Below are 21,777 nucleotides of genomic sequence, written 5' to 3'. Positions count from 1 at the left end.
GATGAGAGTTATATTTTAATAAAAAAGAAATTAATTTTAATAATTTTAAACTTTGATTAATATATTAATTAATACTCTTTGTTTAAATAATCAATAATATCATAACTTATAATTTGTAATTTTATCATAAATTAATATCTATTCAAGTCAATATTTTCGATTAGAAAATAATGAATCGAACGATACAATTTGAATATGTTTTTTTGATTTTTTTATATAATTTTTTCTACACAAATCTAGACTAAATTATTATATGATTTGAAAGTTTATTATATTTATTGTTTTTTTTATCTGTGTCTCCCAACTTATGTTGACAAATGAGATATATGTTAATTTGTTAATATTAGAATTAAAAAACTTTACTAACAATGTATTAAATAGAAGCTCATTTCTTGTTATTAAAAAAAATAATTTTCACATTACATATTACAAATATAGAAAATTATACCAACTAGATCTATGCAATCAATATTCTCCTTTTTTAATTGAATATCAATCTTTAAACATAACAAACATGATGTTCATATGAATGATGAAATAAAATATGTGTTATAGTGAGTTACTAAGACTTGATTTGTTGTGCTTGATACTGTCGTAGATTGAACCCAATCCTTGGATCATATGGCTGTTGAAGTTGGCAGGCATGTTGCAGCAAGACTTGACGCTGATTCTATATGGTACTACTTGTGAATCGCAAAAGATAATAAATTGATTAATGGAGAGGGACAGCAATGGTACTGAAAATGAATGTTACTGCTGCAAGGATGTTTGCTACTTTCTCCAACAATTTGGATATCTTGCCAAACCTCCGATTGATGAATGTTGCAACAAAAAGCAAAATGTGAAAAAGTTTGAAAAAGAGACTAACTTGAGGGATGGAGAGAGTTTGGATTGCGATTTTACAAACTGGAAAACTATCTCAATGGATGATGTAAAGCAAAATGTTTGTATTGCAAATTCTGTTGAGCAACAATTGCGGCGGCTATCTGTGCCTCTAGGCCCATGGAAGGAGGTGGAGGCCATGGCGGTGATGATGGAGAAGGTTACTCTTGGGCATCGTTTATAATCTGTGGATGAATGTCCATTAATTTTAATTTGTTGTGTATCAAAGTATACTACTATGTGGAACAGAGAAGAGCGTGACTAAAATTGGAGTTTTGGTCGGCTATTTATAAGTAGATGCATTAAAAATTAAAAAATTAGAATAAGAAACAAAAAAAAAAAGAAAAGAAACAATGTGGATGTCGAATGCTTTTAAATTAGTTTTTCAAAGATTTTTAAAAATAAAATCCGTATTTTAATTTAATTAGTTAATATAATTATTTAAAAAAGATAATATAAGTAAGGAATTTAAATTTTAATATTTATAATTTTTTTATTCTCAAATTATAAATTTTTTATAAAAAATACAAAACTTATTAAATGTTATCGGATAACCGAACGAGAGAAAAATGAAATAATATTATCATAGGATGAAATGAGTTTACAACTTTATTGACTATCATACTAGTGTTAAAAGAAGAAAAATAATGTAAGCTATAGTCAAGATTTCCAAAGATTCAATGAACTTAATTGGTTAAGGTTTGTAATAAAAAATTTTGAATTTAAATTGTATTAGTAATCATTTGTTAAAATTATTTTAAATGTATAATTTACAATTTCATATTTTAAATTATTAAATACGATATATTTTATTTTGATTTAAAGATTAAACAACTTCCCTAACCCATTTTTTTTTTCCAAAAAAAGTAGTTTTTCATTTTTCATTTTTCATACAACACAAACGTGAGCATGACTTGAAAAGCACGACAATTTAGGGGTCTTATGACTATAGAAAGAAAGGAAAGACATAAATATAAAAAAACAAGTTTCTTAATTAAAATTAAATTATCTTTTCAAACTATTATAATTTATTATAATTAATTAAATTCTCAAATTTTATTTTTATTAATTGAATTTTTATTATTCAAAATTACTTAAGCATCATTTTCTTTTTAATTGAAATTTTAATTAGATTAAAATAAATATTTAATAATTTAATTAAATGTAATAAAATAATAAAAACTTAAATAATTATTTAATTTTTGTTAAAAGACATTTTTTTTGTATTTAACCCAAGAAAAACTTTTGGGATAGTGCATAATTTTTTCTTTGTTTTGGTTCACCAATCCAAATTCATGTTAAAAACAGAGTGGATTGCCTGTTGGACCAAAAATGGAGCAATTAAACTTTTCTTTTGTCCTTAATGAATCAGAGTTAAAAAAGTTCACATATGTTATAAAAAATATTGACATCTATAACTATATTTTTAATTAAAAAGTACAAACAAACATTTTTATTATTTAATTAAAAATATAAGTTTGTTAAATTAATATATTTGATGCAAACAAGAAATTAATGCACCCTAGTATGTTCTATCATTATTAAAATACCACATCATCAAATTAAAGATAAATATCTTTATCAATTATTTTTAAATTATTTCGTTTTTTAATAAAAATGCAAGAAAAAAATTCATTAAAATTAGAATCCAATAACGAAAATCGGTTGAATTGAGAAAGTAGAAACATAAAATTCAAATTTCCAGTGAAAGTAAACGTTATTTTGAAAATTTTGTACAGAAACAAAACAAAATGTGACTCATATTTTGATTGGAAAATTTATGGTCAATGAAAAAAGGAAAGTAGTAGTTGTTGTTGTAGCAATTTCTAGGAAGGGGAGGTTACTTCGATGAACCAAACAAGCAAAGTGGAGAAAGAGGCTCAATGTTTGGCTTTAATTATTGGTCTGTCAAAACCCCGTGAGGTGTGGGAACTGGGGACCACCATAACAAATCACGCGCTATTGCTTTTGCTGGACTTTTGTATTCTCGAGTTTATCGGTAGCGACATCCTTCAACCCCAAATTTCTACCAGTATTTGCCTACAGTGATGGTCTCTTCTGCTTTGGAAGTCTTACTAGACTGCGCTCGAGCTATTGAAGATAGGGATCTGAAACTTGCCGATTCACTACTTGAGCAGATCTGGACTCTTGCTGCTTACAAACCCAACGAACAACAAAGCAAAGTTGTGAAATACTTTGCGGAAGCTCTAGTTCGCCGAGCGTACGGGCTCCATCTTGACTCAGACAATTTCAAATTGCAGATGGATCATCCATTAGATTTTCTGTATTGCTATTTTATTTCTTTTGACGATGCCATCAAGAAAGCCGTGATGGGAAAGAAGCGAGTGCACCTCATTGATTTCCGCATACCACATCTGTATGGATGTCATATTAGTCTGTGTCTAGCCAATCTCGTATCAGTCCGTGTAAGTGTCATATTACAACGGTCCCTGAAAAAAATTGTAAATGTCGAAGAAGAACAGCAATATGTCACTGAGCAGGCCAAGCAATATGGAGTAAAGTTGGAGAAGTTGGACGTGGTTTACGCTAATAATTTGGAAGAAGTGGATGCGTCTATGTTGGATTTCAGAAGAACAGAGGATGAGGCTGTGGTCGTCTTCTATCTCTTTAAATGGATGATGTAAAGCAATATGTTAGGATTACACTTTGACATTGCAAATTCTGTTGAGCAACAATTTCAACGGTTTTCTGTGCCTTTGGGCCCATGGGAGGAGGTGGTGGCGGCAGCGATGATGACGGAGAAGGTTGCTCTTGGGCGTTATTTGTAATCTGTGGATGAATGTCCATTAATTTTAATTTGTTGTGTATCAAAATATACTACTATATGGAAAAGAGAAGGGCGTGACTAAAATTGAAATTTTGATTGGCTATTTATAAGTAGATGTATTAAAAATTAAAAAGAAATTAGAACAAGAAACAAAAAAAAAAAAAGAAAAAGAATAAGAAAATAATGTCGGATGTCGGATACTTTTAGGTTGGTTTTCAAATCTATCTAAAAGTAAAATCTGAATTTTAATTTAATTAATTAACATAATTATTTTAAAAAGATAGTATCCAGTAAGGAATTTAAATTTTAATATTTATAATTTTTTATTTTTAAATTATTATTTTTTATAAAAAATAAAATACAAAGTTTATTAAATGTTATCAGATAACCGAACTAAGAACAAGTAAAATATACTATCATAGGATGAAATCAGTTTACAACTTTATAGACTATCATACTGGTTTGAAAAAATGAAAATTAATGTAAGCTATAGTAAAGATTTCCAAAGATCCGATGGACTTAATATATAGTTTTTAATTTTTCATACAACACCAAAGTGGGCATGACTTGAAAAGGACAGCCATTTAGGGACTTATGACTATTGAAAGGAAAAAAAGACGTAAATATAAAAAATTTTTTGACTAAAATTAAATAATTTTTAAGTTGCTATCATTTTATTATAATTAATTAATTAAGTCTTTATTAGGTAAAATTACTTAATCGTTAATTTTTTTTCAATAAAACATTTAATTAGATAAAAATAAATATTTAAAATTTTAAGTAGATGAAAATAAATATTTTATGATTTAATTACATGAAAATAAATATTTAAAAATTTAGTTGAATGTAATAAAATATTAAGAACTTAGATAATTATTTAATTTTTATTAGAAACATTTTTTTTTTATATTTAACTCAAGAAAACACTTTTTGAACTGTGCATAATTTTTTCTTTTGTTTTGGTTGACTAATCCAAATTCACATTAAAAACAGGATAGATTGCCTGTCGGACCAAAATTCGGAGTAATTAAGGAGTTGTTGTCAATTTTATATTTTATGTTATATATTTTTAAATATTTTATTTTATTTTTATTTAATTAAAGTTGAAAATACATCAAAGAAATAGCATTTTGTTATAAATACTAAAAAACAAGGGACCACGTAAAGAAGTAATTATGGGCATGGGTTGTGAAAGTGGTAGTGGTTTGACTCTAAGAAATGGCAGTTTGATGATTTTTTTTTTATTTTTTTGCATTAAAATTGATATTGTTCATGCGCAATTACTGTTCAAGCGCATAGTAAATGTGATGAAAATATTTTCAATATATTGAAAACATGTTTTTTTCACTTTCAATAATTTTTAAAATTTTATTTTTAATTTTTATTTAAAAAAAACCTATCAAATATAATTTTATTTTTAATTTTTAAAAATGTAAAATTAAAAACATAAAAAAAAATAAAAACATCTTCAGACGAGTCCTGAACTTTTGTTCGATCATTCATGAATCATAGTTATGAAAGTTCATATATTTTATTAAAAACATAGAGACGTCTACAACTACAATTATATTTTAATAAAAAATTACTAACAAATAATTTTACTATTATTTAATTAAAAATATAAATTTGTTAGATTAATATATTTGATGTAAACACAAAGTTATCCCGTCTTAACACGTTCTATCATTATTAAAATATCACATCGTTCAAATTGAAGATTGAAATCTTTATCAATTATTTTTAAATCATTTCATTTTTTTAATAAAAATGTAAGAAAAAAATTCATTAAAACTAGAATCAAATAACGAAAACCGGTGGAATTGAGAAAGTAGAAATATAAAATTCAAATTTCCACTGAAAGTAAACGTTTATATTGAAAATTTTGTACAGAAACAAAACAAAATATGACTCATATTTTGATTGGAAAATTTATGGTCAATGAAAAAATGATAGTAGCGGTAATCCTTGTAGCAATTTCTAGAAAGGGAAGGTTACTTAGATGAACAAAAAGGCAAAACAAAAAAAAAAAGATTCGATGTTCAAACAGTAGGTGGGAATTGGATGCTTTGGCTTTAATTATTGGCCAGTCAACACCGCGTGCGGTGTGCGGACTGGGGACCACCACAAACAATGAATCACGCGCTATTGCTTTTGCTGGTATAATTTCGTCACCTATTTGTATTCTCAAGTTCATCGGTAACTACATCCTTCAGCCCCAAATTTCTACTAGTATTTGCCTACAGTGATGGCCTCTTCTGCTTTTCCGGTCTTACTAGACTGCGCTCGAGCTGTTGAAGATGGGGATCTGAAACTTGTCGATTCACTGCTTAAGCAGATCTGGACTCTTGAACCCGACGAACCCGACGAACAACAAAGCACGGTTGTGAAATACTTTGCAGAAGCTCTAGTTCGCCGAGCGTACGGACTCCATCCTGACTTTGCCTATTTCAAATTGCAGATGACTCCTCCATTGTATTTACGGTATTGGGATGGTATTGATGAAGAGAGTATCGGAGATGCCATCAACAACACCCTGATGGGAAAGAAGCGAATGCACCTCATTTGTTTCCCCATATCAAATCTCTATTGCACTAGAGACTTCTTTGATTTAGTAACCGATGCTTATGCTGATGCTTTGGACAATCTCATATCAGTCCGTGTAAGTGTCATATTACCACCGTCTCTGAAAAAAATTATAAATGCCCAAGAAGAAAAGGATTTTAGAAGTGAGGCGTTCACGCGACATAAATGTAAGTTGGAGATGTTGGAAGTGGTTTACGCTAATAGTTTGGAAGAAGTGGGTGAGTCTATGTTGGATTTCAGAAGAACAGAGGATGAGGCTGTGGTCGTCTTCTATTTCTTTAAACTCTCTGTGTTGCTGAGAGAGGCCGGAATATTGGAGAGAGAGTTGTTAAAGTTGAGGAATATAAACCCGGACCTTGTGATAATAAAAGAGTATGCTGCTAATCATAATCACTCCGATTTCATTAGACGCTTTGAGGACTCTTTTCAACATTACTCCCATGTTTTTGGTCGAGACAATAAAGAAGACAATAAAGAAGAGAATTGTTTAAGGCGACATATAAATAATATAGTGGGATGTGAAGGTAGGGATAGAATTGTGCGACACCATACTTTGGATCAGTGGCGATCCCACTTGGAAACAAATGGCTTTTTTCCATTTCCACTCAAGCTGGACCAGATTAGCTGGCTTAGTCATTGCTATCGTGAGGACAATGGGTGTTTGGTTAGGATCGAGGAGAATTGCCCTATATATTTCATATCGGCATGGAAACTCAAAGATGGGGAGCATCACTCCAATCCAATCGGCAATAATTTTGTTCAAGGTATTTTTCTATTTTGAATTATTCTCGACATGTTTTAAAAAATACAATTAGTAAAATTAACACTCCTCTCTAGCCATGATTTTGTAGCCCGTAATATAATTGTCTATATGTTTTTCTTTTTTAAGTTATAATTATTAATAGTTCATATCAATAATCAATAATAATAACTCTAAATCTGTTCAAAAAATAATAATAACTCTAATTGTCTATAGTTAATATCAATAATCCCTTATATTATTTACATTTTTCACTTTCAATTGACCTTCTATTTATTGACATTTAGCGAGTAACTATTGTATGATGCAATTGTAGACTTTAATTGGGTTGAAAAAATTTGGGTTGTATTTTGTATGGGCTCGAGTTTGATAGATGAATATGTTTTGTATAATAATGTGTTGGGCTTTCTATATGTTAATGAATTGTTAAAATTTATTATTCCCTTTGTTTTGAAATTATTATTCTTTATTAACTTTTTTTTTAAATTAAATCAAATTTGATCATTATGTTTAATAAAATTATAAAATCAAAAAGCTTTCAAAAATAAGATTTGTAAACTTTGAATTTCAAAAATTTCAAAACATACTATTAATTTAATATAATACTTAAAAAAAATGAAGGTCAAAGTTAGGTTAGTTTGATAAAAAAAAGTCAATAAGGGACATTTATTTTGAGAGGGTATGAGTATAAAAGATGATGAAATATACACAATTTAAACAGATAACTTTTAGTTGTGGTAGTTTATTGCTATTTTTTTTAAAGGAATCTATTTATTATATATCATATTCTTTATGCTTTGGGTAGAGAGAAGAAGAGAAAAAAAAAGAAAAAATGCAAGAAAAGAAAGGAAAAAGAAAAGTGAAGCAAAAGAAAGAATTAAAACATAATTTTTATTTATTATTTGTAATAAAATAAAATTTAAGTTTTTAAAAAATAATAATAATAGATAGAAATATAAAACTACATAAAAATAGAAAATTAAAATTAAAACAAAATCAAAATCATTTCATTAAAATTTATAATTGTTATAATTTTATTTTATTTTTCTTTTGTTTTAGACGTTCTCACTAAAGGAAAAAAAAAAAAGAAACTTTATAAATTTCAATAAATTAAAAAATAATAAATTTGATTAAATAATTAATAAAAAATATAATGCTCATAACCTAGCGCAAAAATCTAACAACAAAACATAATTGCAATATATGAAATATAATCTAAATATTTTTATAAAATAACATTTTCTGAATTAGTTTTTAATTATTTTTACATAATAATAATAATAATCATATAAATACTAAAAACAATGAAAATTTTTGTTGAAAAACAATTCACCCCGACATAGCCTCGTACCTTTTTTTAATTAATAACTTAAATTTTCTCCAATGTTATAACAATTATGAAGTTCATTTATTGATTCTTCTCCATTAATTTAATAATATGATAATATAATGCTCCCTCTATCTTATATTGTATCTCCTTGATTTAAAATAAATTAAAAAAACCAAAACTTTAATTTTAATGTATTTTATACGAAATTTTATTTTTTATAAATAACTGTTCCAAGTTTTTAATGTGAAAAGATAAAAATTCATGAAAAATAAATTTAAAATATTTAAAAAGACTATTAAGTGTTAAAACATTTTCAATATAATTTTTAAAATATTTACAAAAAAGAAAAGATGGGCAAAAATAATAAGAGGAAAAAAATATAATTAAAATTATTCCTTGATTAGTGAAATTTTCTTGAATAAATCAACTAGAAAATATATACTTAAAAACCCCCAAAGCTTCAATATAATGAAATTTAAATTAATGATTAAAGATCAAATTTATCACTATTTAATCTGTCATCAAAATTTACCATGAATTTATGAACGAGTGTAATTTACATAATTTATATCAATCATACATTAACAAAAAAAAAAAGTTCATGAAATATTTATTTTAAAAATATAAAAAGATCACTAATATGGTTGGTATGAAGTTGACTTTTTTTCTTTTTTTTTTCTTGTTTTTGTTTTATATATTACCAAAGAACAATGTTTTTAGGTAAAAATGATTGTTTTCTAAATCATGTAGAATGCATTTGTTGATAAAATTGTATTTTAAAAGTATAAAATAACGTTTGGAATGAAATAAGTAAAGGGAAATTGAATGCTATATTTTAAAATGACAATTTGAAAGTTAAAGAGTGGGCATTTGAATACCCTGGTTGGGTATTTGAATACCCACATTTTGGAAAGCAAACATCCGAATATCCTATGTTTGGCATTCGAATATCTACACTTTAAGACTAAAATATAAGCATGTTGGAATTCTTTCATTCCGAAAGTTGCATCAATTCATTTGAATGATGCTTTTACGTGGAAGGTGGTTTGAAACACCTTATGAGGTCATAAATATTTCTCTAAACGCAATTTTAACAACCTTACATCTTTTCATTCTTAAAGATCAAAAACAGTTTTATCTTCCTATGCTCTTTTTTTTTTTTTTTTGGGTTCATGTTTCATATGAGTTCAAGAAAAACATGAAGTGCAATCATTTTCTTTTTCAACTTTAGGCATTTTTTCTTGGGTATATTGTAACACTCTCAATCCCACATCAGGATGATGTGTGGATAAGGAATGCTATATATGTAGATACTTAATCTCAACTTGTGAAATGCCTTTTGTGGGACAAAATCGTGAGACTTTCGAGTCAAAGTAGATAATACCTCTCAAGTTGGGTGTAGGTTTCCATAAATGGTATCAGAGCGGTCACTAGTTCGCAGTCGTGAGAGTCACTAAGTGCTACACGATAGTCTGGTGTGATATTGGTCCTGTGGATGGACTCGGCTTGACAGGAACGTCAAGCATTAAAGGTGGAGAGATTGTAACACCCCCAATCCCACATCAGAATGATGTGTGAATAAGGAATGATATATATGTAGAGATTTAATCTCAACTTGTGAGGTGTCTTTTGTGAGACAAAATCATTAGACCTTCAGGTTAAAGCGGACAATAACTCGCAAGTTGGGTGTGGGTCTCCACATATAACGTCTCCAAGAATCCATTTGCATTGCAGTAGGGAGACTATTATCTTTAAGAAAATTTCTCGGAAGTGTCTTGCCCAAATATCAATTTTTTCTTCTCTAATTCTGTATTTTTTGCATACTTTATTGATTATGTTGCTATAACTATACCCAATATACAACAATTTAAGGATAATAAATCTCCTTCAATGGCAACATTATGTTCAAGTTCATGATCATGAAATGGAGAATATTTTATGGAAGGCTATTAAGAATGTTCTTGGTGTTGAACCAAAAATCATAAAGTTATTTTTTCAATAACTCTCTAACTTATTGTGGAAGATTAAAATTGGTTTTTCTCCCATGTTTTATTTCGACTATGACATAAAGTCATTTTATTCGGATTTGTTCTACAAATCTTGAATTCAACAAGAGTAAGTATAGTCAAAAACAAAAAAGCAAGCGGTAAGTGTCCTAAAGAGTTTAATGTTCCTGTACATTAAGGTTAGTAATTTACTTATTATAATTAATTTATATGGTGATATATTTAATTGCATGATTAATGGCTTTAACATTTTCGTTTAAGATCATGGGCTAAAAGTTTTCAAAGAGAATATAGTTGATTGTCTTTGATTGATTTTTTTTTTTATATAGTAGTCATTGATTGATTTGAGTGTTAGTTTATATGTTGGTATATGATCAAGGGAAATGAAAGAAAGAGTTTCATGACCAAAATATTACTCATGAGATATTTTTAAAAGAAGTAATCAACTATGAAAATTGATTACTTAGAATATTTGTTGTGAAAACTAAGTTTTGGAAATAAAATACAAAAAAGCAACAAGTTGCCTAATCATGGCAATTCATTGTCTTAGAGTAACATTCTAATTTTTGGTCTGACCATTTGTACAATGCTGAAACGTTATCAAAAGGTATTCTTTTATTTTTAAGGAGTTATCAGTGGCAACTATTGAGTTTCAAAAAAATATGAACTCAATACAAAATGGTTGACAAAAAAGCTAAAGTGATATATCTCTTGATCAAAAATACCAAAGTCAATGACGATGTTTATTCTTCCTTGAATAAAACTTCTAAATATGTTTGCTAATAATTAGAGGTATTGAGATTTACTTGGACATTTTATATATTCTTATAATGTTTTAAATATGATGAAAACTTGCTATGTGACTTTAGCGTAATGATTATATTAAGATGATTAATTGATTGCACAATTGTATTTAGATATATTTAATTAAAGTTTATTCAAAAGATGGATATGTTTTGAAGACTTATTATTTGATTTTTTTCATTTTACTATGACTAGGTGTTTGATTAAGGATCATGTACAAGTAAAATGAAAGGAAAGGTTGAAAAAACAACCTAACGAGAATTATGTGAGAAATTACAACTAGATGAATTGGTGTGAGAATGAACACAAAAAACATTGACATTGATTATACACTTCATTTGAATACAATGATATTAGCAATTTATTGATGAAATATACTTAACAATGATATCATTAAAGTATGCTATAAATTGACTATGTGACATTGTTTGTGATTATAGTTTCTTTAATTATGTCATATTCATGTTTGAGATTAATACTCTTTTTTTTCATTATTATTTCTATCAATTATTCATGTGTTAAATAAATATATTATAAAATATTAAATAAATGACTATATAAATGTCATGTGTTATACATATGTCATTAAGGACAATATAATAAAAGAATTTATTAGGTAATCTTATATTCTACAAATTATATAAAAATCTTACATTTCCTAAAATCAACAAAACACAGGTATCACATATTCCTTTTAACTATCATTTTTTCGCCAGAATCATTTAACTTCCCAATATTTAAAAATCTGCTAACTAAACGCCCTTTAGGCTTAATATATGTACATCACTTTCTATGCATAATGAAGGCAAATCAGTGTTGATAACCAAACCATGTTTCTCTTCTCATTTAGATCTCTTTATACTAGATCTAGACTTGATAATTTGTATATTCATGTTATGTAAACTATTAAAATTTTTGTATTTATATCATGTTTTACATAAAAATTATGTATTATAATTCATGTCGATATAATAAAGTAAAATATATATTTTATTTTTATTAAACTCATATATAGTTATTGATAAAATTTTAAACTGAGTCACCTCATGTTATTTTTTATATTGTATTGTATTGTATCACCATGTTGTATTTTAAATCACAAGATCTAACTAGATCGATAAGTTCTCTCTTCCATTACTTTCTCTCCTTTTACAATCCGTTTGTGTTTTTCTTTTTTTGTTGCCTTTCATATATCCAAAATTTGGTTGATCGACTCAAGATTAACACTTGACGATGAGACTAGGCAATTTTCCCTTCCATTCCCATTCTTTCCTTATTCTTTTTCTCTTTTGCTTTTTCATTTTTCTTTTTAGTTTTGTTCTTTTTTTTATTTTTCAATTTTTTATAGTTTTTAAAACCTAAAAAATATTTAATTTGTTTTCTAATATGTCAATGAAATATTCTATTGGCATATATTTTGACTAATTTGGGTTTTAAATTAAAAGTGTTGTGTTAAAAATTTATCAATTAATTCAAAGATGATTAATAGATAAAATTTGAGCAATAAACTAAAAAAATGGTAAATTGGATCGTTGACCCTTAATTTTATGATAAAGTATCTACATATATCATCATGTCTTTCTTAATTTATTGATATTTAGATTTATGATTATATTTGTTAATGATATTTTTATCAATTGTGTTATAGGTTGCAATCCAAGTCCTCGATTAGAAGATAAAGTACAACCTTTACAACCTTTTCCAGAGGTATTATCTTTTCTTTCTTTTAGTTATCTTTTCAAGTCTCCTAAACAATACAAAACTAAAATTTTTTCTTGGACTAATATGCAATTTGATCCTTAAATTATATTATTTTTCAAGATTTAATATCTATAAAAAATTTACGATTAAGTATATCAATTTACATTCTCATACCATTTTTTTCCTTAAATACTAACTCTATTAATAATATGCTAATATAGCAATAAAACAACAAATAAGATCATAACACATAATGCATTTTCAGTGGCCACTTATATCTGCCACATCATATTTTTTAGTAATATCGTTAGTCAATATTATAAAGTGTTTAATGAAAATAAAATTAATATATTAAATTGTGAATTTTTTTATATAAATATCAAATTGTAAAAGTAATATAGTTCAAGAGTTTAAATTGCATATTAATATATATTTTTTATTTTTACTTTGGTTTTAAGTTTAAAAAGTTATCAATAGTTTGTATATTTTTTAATGAGCTAAGGTCTAAATATATACTGTTTTATCTTCGCTAAAAGAATCAAAATTTTCATTTATCTTTGGATCAGTGCAATTATAACATTATGCTTTTCATTTGGGAAAAAAAAATCAAAATTTAACGGTTAAAAATAATATTTTGGAAGAAAACAAAATAACGATCCTCAAATAATAATTTTTACTATTAACTTTTGATTATTTTTAATTAAACTAAAATTATGATGTCAAAATTTTTAATATATATGTTTATTTATTGGTTGCTTCAAAGCATGCCAAAAGTTTTCTTATAGTTTTTTTTTGAAATAATAGTTTTTTAAGTGCCAAAGAAAACATAGAATTTTACAAAAGCATAATAGGGGCTGCCTGACTATTAAAGTAAATATTGTTAGGACTGAAAATTTAGGTAAAAATACTAAACTTCAAGTCCTGTAGTTACCGACATTGAGTTCCATGGTATTAAAATGAAAAAGGGAAGACTTTAACCAAAAGCTCCAATTTGAATTTGCACTATTATACATTGTCAATATATATATATATATAAATATATATATATATATATATATAAATATATATATTCTCTTACAAGTTGCATACAAAATGGTCAAAATGTTAAAGATGGCAATGGGTACAGCATAAAAGGATATTCGACATTATCTGATTTAATTAAATAGGATTAGAGTATTTTATAAAAGTTTTGAGTAGGACACATATAATAAGCTTAGGGCATTTGTTATTCGAATATAATTATAAATAATGAATTCTTTAATATTTATAAATCATTTAGTAAAATTTTTAAATTATCTAAATATAAAATATATTTTTAAATTTGTTAATTTAATTTTATTAATAAAACATATAAAATAATTTTATTTTATTTTATTATTGAATTCAAATTGTGTTAGGTTGTTGTTTAATAAGTACCAGTAGATTTTTAACTAAATAAATAGAATCAGATTTTAATAGGATATTACTAAATGGCTTCCGTGTATTTTAAAATTAGCAGATACTTTATCTGTTGTCATCCCAACAAAAATTGTTAATTTAAGGATGTGTTGCTTTTTTTTTTTAAATGTGTTATTTTGGATTTTTTATTTTTTGTTGTAATTCATTATTTCTCTATTAACACAGGGTTTCAAATTAAATCAATTGGCTGCTTTGGCTGAGATATATGATATATTAGAAAAGTTATGTTCTGAATATAAGCTTGAATTGGCTTTAACATGGACTTGTGAGGCTAATATGAATGAAATTAGGTTAGATCCATACGAGAAACGTACTCTATTCTTCCAAAGTACTTGTTGTTATTTTGCTGATGATGAGAATCGATCGTTGATTAGAAGAAATGAAGTACTTCAACTTTTACAATGGTTTGCTAGGAAAGCACTTCAATCAAGTGAGCACTTCCTTGTTAAGCCAAGTATTTCTGAGTTTAAGGAACTTTACCATCCAAAAAGTGTTGAATGGTTTTGTGTTGCCAGTTGTGCTGCTGCTGCAATCTGTTTACAAAACCGTTATGCCACTGATGATGTTTATGTAGTAGCATTCTTGTGGCTACCATGGAGAACTCGGCCTGCAAAAGCAGAATCCTTGGCACTTCGTATCTTCAATAGCTTGAAAAATATGAAGACAAGGTTTGTAAAAGTAAGGGTTCAGGACACTGAAATTGGGTCTCAGGAAGGAGCTATTTCGAACATTCCGCAGGTGACAGTGCCTATGATAAATCCTCCACCAGCTTCGTCTACCACTGATTTTATATATTCAAACACGAGGGATGGTCATGTAATGGTAACAAAAGGTCTTAATGAGCAGGTACCAATCTTAATTGTATTTACATGATCTGATACTTATATTATTCTAGGCCTAGGGTCTAATGATAATAATATTTGCTTTTAGCGGGGAGTGATTCCAAATTTCTACCCACCATTACCTATGCATGCTTCAACAACAGCTGGAACAGATGGAGTAGTATTGGAAACACCAGGGCCTCATGAACGGGTAATTTATTGTTCCTTTATCACTATATTTAAGGTTACAATTATATTAACTGCTCTTAATTTCTCCATAAAAATGTTGTATTAATTAACCTTTTTACACTTTAGTTATTCACTTTTTTACCTACAAGTCATTCTAAATGTTATAAAACATGAAAAACTAATTGTTTAAAAATGACAGTGACTGTAAATATTTTTTTTTTCTAACTATGTATTTGTGCTCTTTGTTGCTTATTGTGTTAGGGAAGTGGGAAACAAACTTCTTTTGAGCCAATTGCAAATAATGAGAACGAGATAGTAAAAGCAAATGTAAATAACTTATCAATCTCAGGTGCTAAAAGAAGAAAGTTGACATCTGATGTTTGGAACGAATTTAACAAGAAGAAAGATGGGTATGGGAAAGAACTTGCTACATGTGTACATTGTGGTTCAGAGTTTGATGGTTCAAGCAAGAAAGGAACTACTCACTTAAGAAATCACTTGAAAAGATGTAAAAAAAGAGCAGCCAAAGTTGGGAGAGGTGATTTAAAAAATGAAAGTGCTAGTGAAGGTAATTCTTCGTTTGATCAAGATAGGAGTAGGATGGATGTTGCAAGAATGATTATTAAGAATCAGTTGCCACTGAAAATAGTTGAGGAGTTATGTTTTATCAATGTTTTGCATAATTTGCAGCCAATGTTCAAACTTCAATCACAAGAAGCTCTATCATCTGACATAATTAATGTCTACCGAGAGGAAAAACATAAACTCCTTCAATATTTTGATAAGCTCTCTTGTCGCTTTAATTTGATAATTAGTTTGTGGGCACATGATCTTAAAAAGACTGTGTATTGTTGTTATGCTGTGCAATTTATTGATGATAATTGGGAATTGAAGAAGAAAATTCTTGCTTTAGAAAGTTTAGAAAATCAAGTTGAGAAAATGACTTTCTTTGAAAGAATCAAAAAGTTCCTTGTGGATTGGAAATTTGCCAAGAAAGTTTGTTCCTTAACCATACATAATTCCTCTTCATGTTTAGAGATAGTTGAAGAAATAAGAAAGAGCTGGCACAGTTTTGTAGCTTCACATCCTTTAAGCACATTTTTCATCAGTAGTAATGATGATGAATGTGTTTTTGGTCTCCTTGATAAGGATAACTCAGGTGAGAAGAATGTTGAAAAATCTATTGATGGTGCCAATATAACTTCAAATGCACCTTTGTGGGACATTTTTGGTATCTACAAGAAACTAAGTCAACAGGATGGAAGAGAATACCCATTGATGAATGTGAAATTTGATAACACTTGTAGGACATGTAGCTTGGTTTTGGCAATTGCAGTTGTTCTTGACCCTCAGTTTAGATTTGATGCTGTGGAGTACTTCTACAAGGCAATCCATGGCAATGGTGATGCCTGGATTCACTTGGAAATGATTCGTTATACTCTCACTAATATTTTCCATGAATATGCAAGAAGTATATCTAATGAGGCATTGTTCTCCGATGATACTAATTCCTCGATATTGTTGAACGCTGGAGAAAATCCAAAGGAATCTTTTTATAGGTGGTACAATTCCAAAAGGAATACTGAAGCTTCATCGATGTCAGAACTTGATAAGTATCTTCGCCAAAGTATACCTACTTCTTCCAATCCAGAGTTTAACATACTCGGTTGGTGGTGTGAGCAAGCTTCAATCTTTCCTATTCTTGCGAGGATGGTTCGTGATATCTTAGCAATACCTATGTCATCTATTATATCAGGTTCTACTTTCCATGAAAAAGTTATGATGGACAATCCGATATTCAGTGGATTAGATCCTCCGATCGTAGAGGCGATGATATGTGGCAGGGATTGGTTAGAATCTCCTAAAGAAAGTAAGTAATATTGAATTAAGTTTTTATTATCATCTTATCTCCTAAAGAAAATGAATAATAAATGAGTTAATATCGAATTAATTAAGTTCCATTATTGAAAAGCCCCTTTATAAATATGGATAAAAACTTTGCAGTTGTAGTTAACATGGAACCAAGCTATATATTGATACCTTAAGATAACTCTACCTAAACTGAAAACTTGTAAGACCAATACATTCTTACAAGAGGTATTAAAACTTTGAGTAAATTAGGCAAGATGAAGCTTCTAATTCACTCAACAGCTATAGTTGTGCTATCTTGTTGAACTCGTATTCTGCTTCATTGCAACATTACGTTCTCGTTAACTTATTGTCGCAGATGACAGAGTAAATCTTACACCAATGCAGAACAGGGTATGTGCATATGGTATGATTGATCAATTGAATATATTTTGCTAAACTATAACCTTGAATTCTGGAAAATTGAGTTTCTTTCATGCATTTTCATTTGATAGGCTAAAAGGGAGATGGAGGAGAAAGAGACTTATGCGGTGGAAAGTTGCAAAAAAGGGACAACAACATGGACAGAAAAGGTTACACTTAATAATTCCCTTCATATATTGTAAACCTATATGAGGAATACTCAACCTAAAATCTTAGGCTAGTACTATGTTTCTAACATCTCATATATATGCTTAAAATGAGTTCATATTTTCATAATTGATTTATTATTAAAGGTTTTTCAGAATTATTTGGACTCTTTTGTAGGATGTTCGGGCATATTTGGTGTCACCTTTCACAGATAAAGAATTAGAACATTTGAGAAAATGGCAAACTCATGCAATAAGTGGGTATGTATGATACATCATCTCAGTCTCAATCATGATCTTATGACCTAATTAAAGGGTCATAATCATCATAATGACAATGAAATTTGTTGTATTTGTTTTAAAGAGAATCTGTTGGACAAGATAAGATACCATTTAGAGCATTAGCACCTTTGCTTATGATTCCTCCAAATGATGTTGATTCGAAGAATGCACCAAATTACTATATTGAGGATACTGTAAGTATCCTTTCAAAATAGTACTTCTTTTTCGTTTTCTTTTTTTCTTTAAAAAAATTGCTTGAACTAATGCCTTTATTGCATCTGTCTTGCCCATATTTGAAGGTTGTGAATCAATTTTTTGTCTTACTTAAAAGAAGATATGAGAGATTCCCACATAAGTACATGAAGCACCATTCATTTGAATCTTATTTTGCTGTGAGTACCTTAATTTATTCAAAATCTTAATGAAGTTATATTTACACGTTAGTTGGCATGAGAATAACATTTCAACTATATATGATGAATCCAGACTTTCTTGATTGAGGGATCAAGGACTGAAGATGAAGTGTTAAGTCGGGTTAAAAAAGAGGACTTTAAAGGCGTGAGCAAGGAAATTTTTTTTTTCTATAGGGTAATTAGTTGTTCCAATTTCTTATGTGATATTATAACATAATCTAGTTAAGAAGCATTGTAACATTTTTTTTTGTCTGTCAATGCAGTTGTTTCTGCCAATATGTTTAAATAATCATTGGCTTCTTTTTTATGCTGACATTGATGATAAAAAATTGCTATGGTTTGATTCAATCGAATATTCTCGAATGTCCAATGATTCAGAAAAGCATGTAATCCAACGGTGGTTTTTAGAGTTTCTATTGCCGTCATTGGGACATGATCATAAGGATTGGTCATTTGATGTCCCAAAATATATTCCTATGCAAAAGAAGTAAGCAAATATTCTATTCTAATTTGACAGAAATAGTGAAAATGAAGCTGTTGGTCTTCATTTTATGGTTTATAAAAGGTTCATCACCCATAGTTACTTACATAAACTTCGAATCTTTGCAGCTCTGTGGATTGTGCACTCTTTGTGATGAAATATGCAGATTGCCTCACACATGGCAATTATTTTCCTTTCACGCAAGACGACATGCCTCACTTTCGACATCGGACGTTTCTTGATCTATACCATGGAAGCATATGTTTGGGAGGGAGCCGAGGTTATTAACTCTTGCTTAAGGATTGGCATTTTAATGGGACATACGTTTAATTTGCATGGTTAATTTTTTAAAATATAATTTAATGAGACATATCTTAATCTTTTAATCCCATTGATATACTAAAAACATTGCAAATACAAATTAAGTTTGATTAATTTAAAAAAAAGTTTAATTTAACTATCAACAAAATTCACAAAGTGAGTTAATAAATCTCATTGATTTGAATGTTACTTTTTCAAAATATTTTGGAATATTTATTAAATTTAAAGATGTTAATTTTACTCATATCTTATAAAAATTTTGATTTTTTTACTCTGTGGAGATGAGAATAGATGTTAAATTTTGGAATGAATAAGGGAATGAGTATAATTTTAAAATTTTTATAGAGTATAGGGATGAATAATATAGCAGCCACCTTTATATCTATGCTAGTACCTTATGTATTTATATACATATATATAATAAATAGATCCTTTATTTTAGTAAGATTATTCATATCTTTAAAGATGAATTTTTGTATTGATTAAATGGCTAGCTGGGCTTTAGTGAGGATTGTACTCATTATGTTTTGGCTAACCCTCCTTAGAGGGAAGATATCCTAGGAGTAGCAAGACCTAGAACCTCTAGAATTTAAGTGGTTTGACCACTCCTTTACACCAAAAAAATAGATTTTTTATTTTAAATTAATTAGATCTAATATATTTTTATTTATAAAAAATTAAAACAAATGTGCAAGATAAAAAATTAAAAATAATTTTTTATTTTGTAATAAGTTATGAAGATTATCTATACTTATTAAATCTCTGCAGAAATAATGATGTGATAAATTAAAATTATTGGTTCGGGTACAAAGATAGAGATAATATAAAAAATCATAGATAGAAATAGGATGACAATATCTTATCTATTTCATACCCTAATAATAATAATAATAAAAAACCTTGTGTAAGTAAGATGCATGTAAACCACATGGCTTAACTTTTTTATTATCGCATTTGAGCATTTGGTTGATTGATGTATGATACTTTGCTCAAAGAGTAAGCTTTGAATGTCCTTAGCTAGATGATTTAATTTGTTTGGAGTTACATACTCTTATCACTTACGTGAGATCATTTGCTGTCTCAGATGACAGAGCAAATCATGCACCACTTCAAAATAAGGTAGGCGCATATGATAAAGGTGATCTGGATTAAATGTTTTACCCATACTATAACCAAGAATTTCGGAAGACTGAGTTGACTTTATGCATTTTCATTTCATAGGCTAAAAGTAAAAGGAAGATGGACAGGAAAGACGGTACTTCTCTGGTTAAAATTTCGAAAAATTGGAATTCTGAAGAAACTAAGAGTACTGGAGACAATGCCAAAGATTCCGACATAAATGGTAGTTTATGATACTTATTATTATTATTATTATTATTATTATTATTGTTGTTGTTGTTGTTATTATTTATCTAACTTGAAATGACCTGTCGAAATCCCAGATGGTGATCCATCTCTAGACAATTGGTTGGAGTTACAATGCTCCGCCCCTGAGTCTGCTGGTGAAGAAGCAGAGAGCATGGAAGCTTAAGGGTGCAGTCGGAATATGTTGGAAACGTCAAAATGAAGTAAGTCCAATTGTAATTTGTTTATTAGATCCTTTTATCTATTTTCTATAATTTTCTATGGCGAATAAATAATTTATCGAAATCTTAGACCCAACCCTTTACCTAAAATCTTAATTTTTTTAATTAAATAAATATTTTATTATCGTGTTATGGGCAGGCTTGTGTTCAGAATTCTAATCCCAGCCCTGCCTAATCTTCATCTTTCTTTGAACAGGCCAGAAATGCATAAGGAGGCGGGAAGGCAATAAGGATGATTGTACTTACCTTTGATTTATTTTTATTTTTCACCTTGATTGGAATCTAGAAAGGATGCCAGGCAAAACTTGACATTTTGCTTTACTTTTGCGCTTGGCAGAATGCAATCTTGACATTTTGCTTTACTTTTGCCTTGGAATCTCCCTCCAGTGTTCACAAACTGACGAACCAAAGGAGCTCCCTTCTTCCTTTGTGTTGCTTTCATTTTGCTGTCTTTCTTAAATTTGCCCTTCACTTGGTTGCATTTTTTATCTGCCAAAAACATGCCAGAACTTCCATGGTGTTAGAAAGAGTTGCTCTGTTGGTTGCCGCAGCTGCATTTTGCCATGCCATTACATTTCCTTTTCCATTGAACCTAAAATTTGCTACATGGACTCTATTTTTCCTTTCCTTGTTTGTTATAGTGATTTGAAAATTCTTGTGTGGAAACATTCCTCCATGATTCTAGCAGAGCTAGTGCATATATAGTTGTTATGCTTGTACTCTATCAATATGGCACAGAAATGGATTCTTCCAAAAATCCGGTTGTACTTTACTTTAGTTAATTAGGTTCAAAAAATCTTTTGTTGTATCTTGATCATAATCACAAAAGCCTAATTCATAAAAAAATCATAAATTGTGTTAAATATTTTAACTAAATAAATTAATTTTTTTTAATAAATTTAATTCTATATGAATTTTGTGATTGTAGTTAAGT

General features: G+C 28.3%; 1 protein-coding gene across 4 annotated transcripts in view; it reads left to right on the top strand.

Annotated features, from left to right (window-relative positions):
• Positions 1 to 21,469, top strand: part of LOC111279409 (uncharacterized) — a 62,302-nt gene extending 40,833 nt beyond the window's left edge. Inside the window, exons 1-17 of one of the 4 annotated variants that reach the window (XM_089756297.1) lie at positions 5,552 to 7,017; positions 12,802 to 12,860; positions 14,478 to 15,158; positions 15,243 to 15,344; positions 15,584 to 17,192; positions 17,550 to 17,584; positions 17,686 to 17,763; positions 17,939 to 18,021; positions 18,125 to 18,236; positions 18,342 to 18,434; positions 18,529 to 18,630; positions 18,719 to 18,942; positions 19,065 to 19,216; positions 20,342 to 20,376; positions 20,479 to 20,599; positions 20,700 to 20,825; positions 21,040 to 21,469. In XM_089756297.1, the coding sequence (XP_089612423.1) occupies positions 5,916 to 7,017; positions 12,802 to 12,860; positions 14,478 to 15,158; positions 15,243 to 15,344; positions 15,584 to 17,192; positions 17,550 to 17,584; positions 17,686 to 17,763; positions 17,939 to 18,021; positions 18,125 to 18,236; positions 18,342 to 18,434; positions 18,529 to 18,630; positions 18,719 to 18,942; positions 19,065 to 19,216; positions 20,342 to 20,376; positions 20,479 to 20,599; positions 20,700 to 20,788 (4,677 nt within the window). In that variant the 5' untranslated portion in view covers positions 5,552 to 5,915 and the 3' untranslated portion in view covers positions 20,789 to 20,825; positions 21,040 to 21,469. Of the gene's footprint in view, positions 1 to 5,551; positions 7,018 to 12,801; positions 12,861 to 14,477; positions 15,159 to 15,242; positions 15,345 to 15,583; positions 17,193 to 17,549; positions 17,585 to 17,685; positions 17,764 to 17,938; positions 18,022 to 18,124; positions 18,237 to 18,341; positions 18,435 to 18,528; positions 18,631 to 18,718; positions 18,943 to 19,064; positions 19,217 to 20,341; positions 20,396 to 20,478; positions 20,600 to 20,699; positions 20,826 to 20,982 lie in introns of those variants that run through there. The other 3 variants (XM_089756298.1, XM_089756299.1, XM_089756300.1) reach the window with 3 other exon arrangements.
• Positions 21,470 to 21,777: the final 308 nt, after the last annotated feature.

Source organism: Durio zibethinus, chromosome 27 (assembly GCF_047325235.1).
Source record: "Durio zibethinus cultivar Kanyao isolate XHJ-2024 chromosome 27, ASM4732523v1, whole genome shotgun sequence".
Lineage (NCBI taxonomy): Eukaryota > Viridiplantae > Streptophyta > Magnoliopsida > Malvales > Malvaceae > Durio > Durio zibethinus.
The sequence above is the reverse complement of the archived record's forward strand: the minus strand, read 5'-3'. Positions and strand labels throughout refer to the sequence as shown.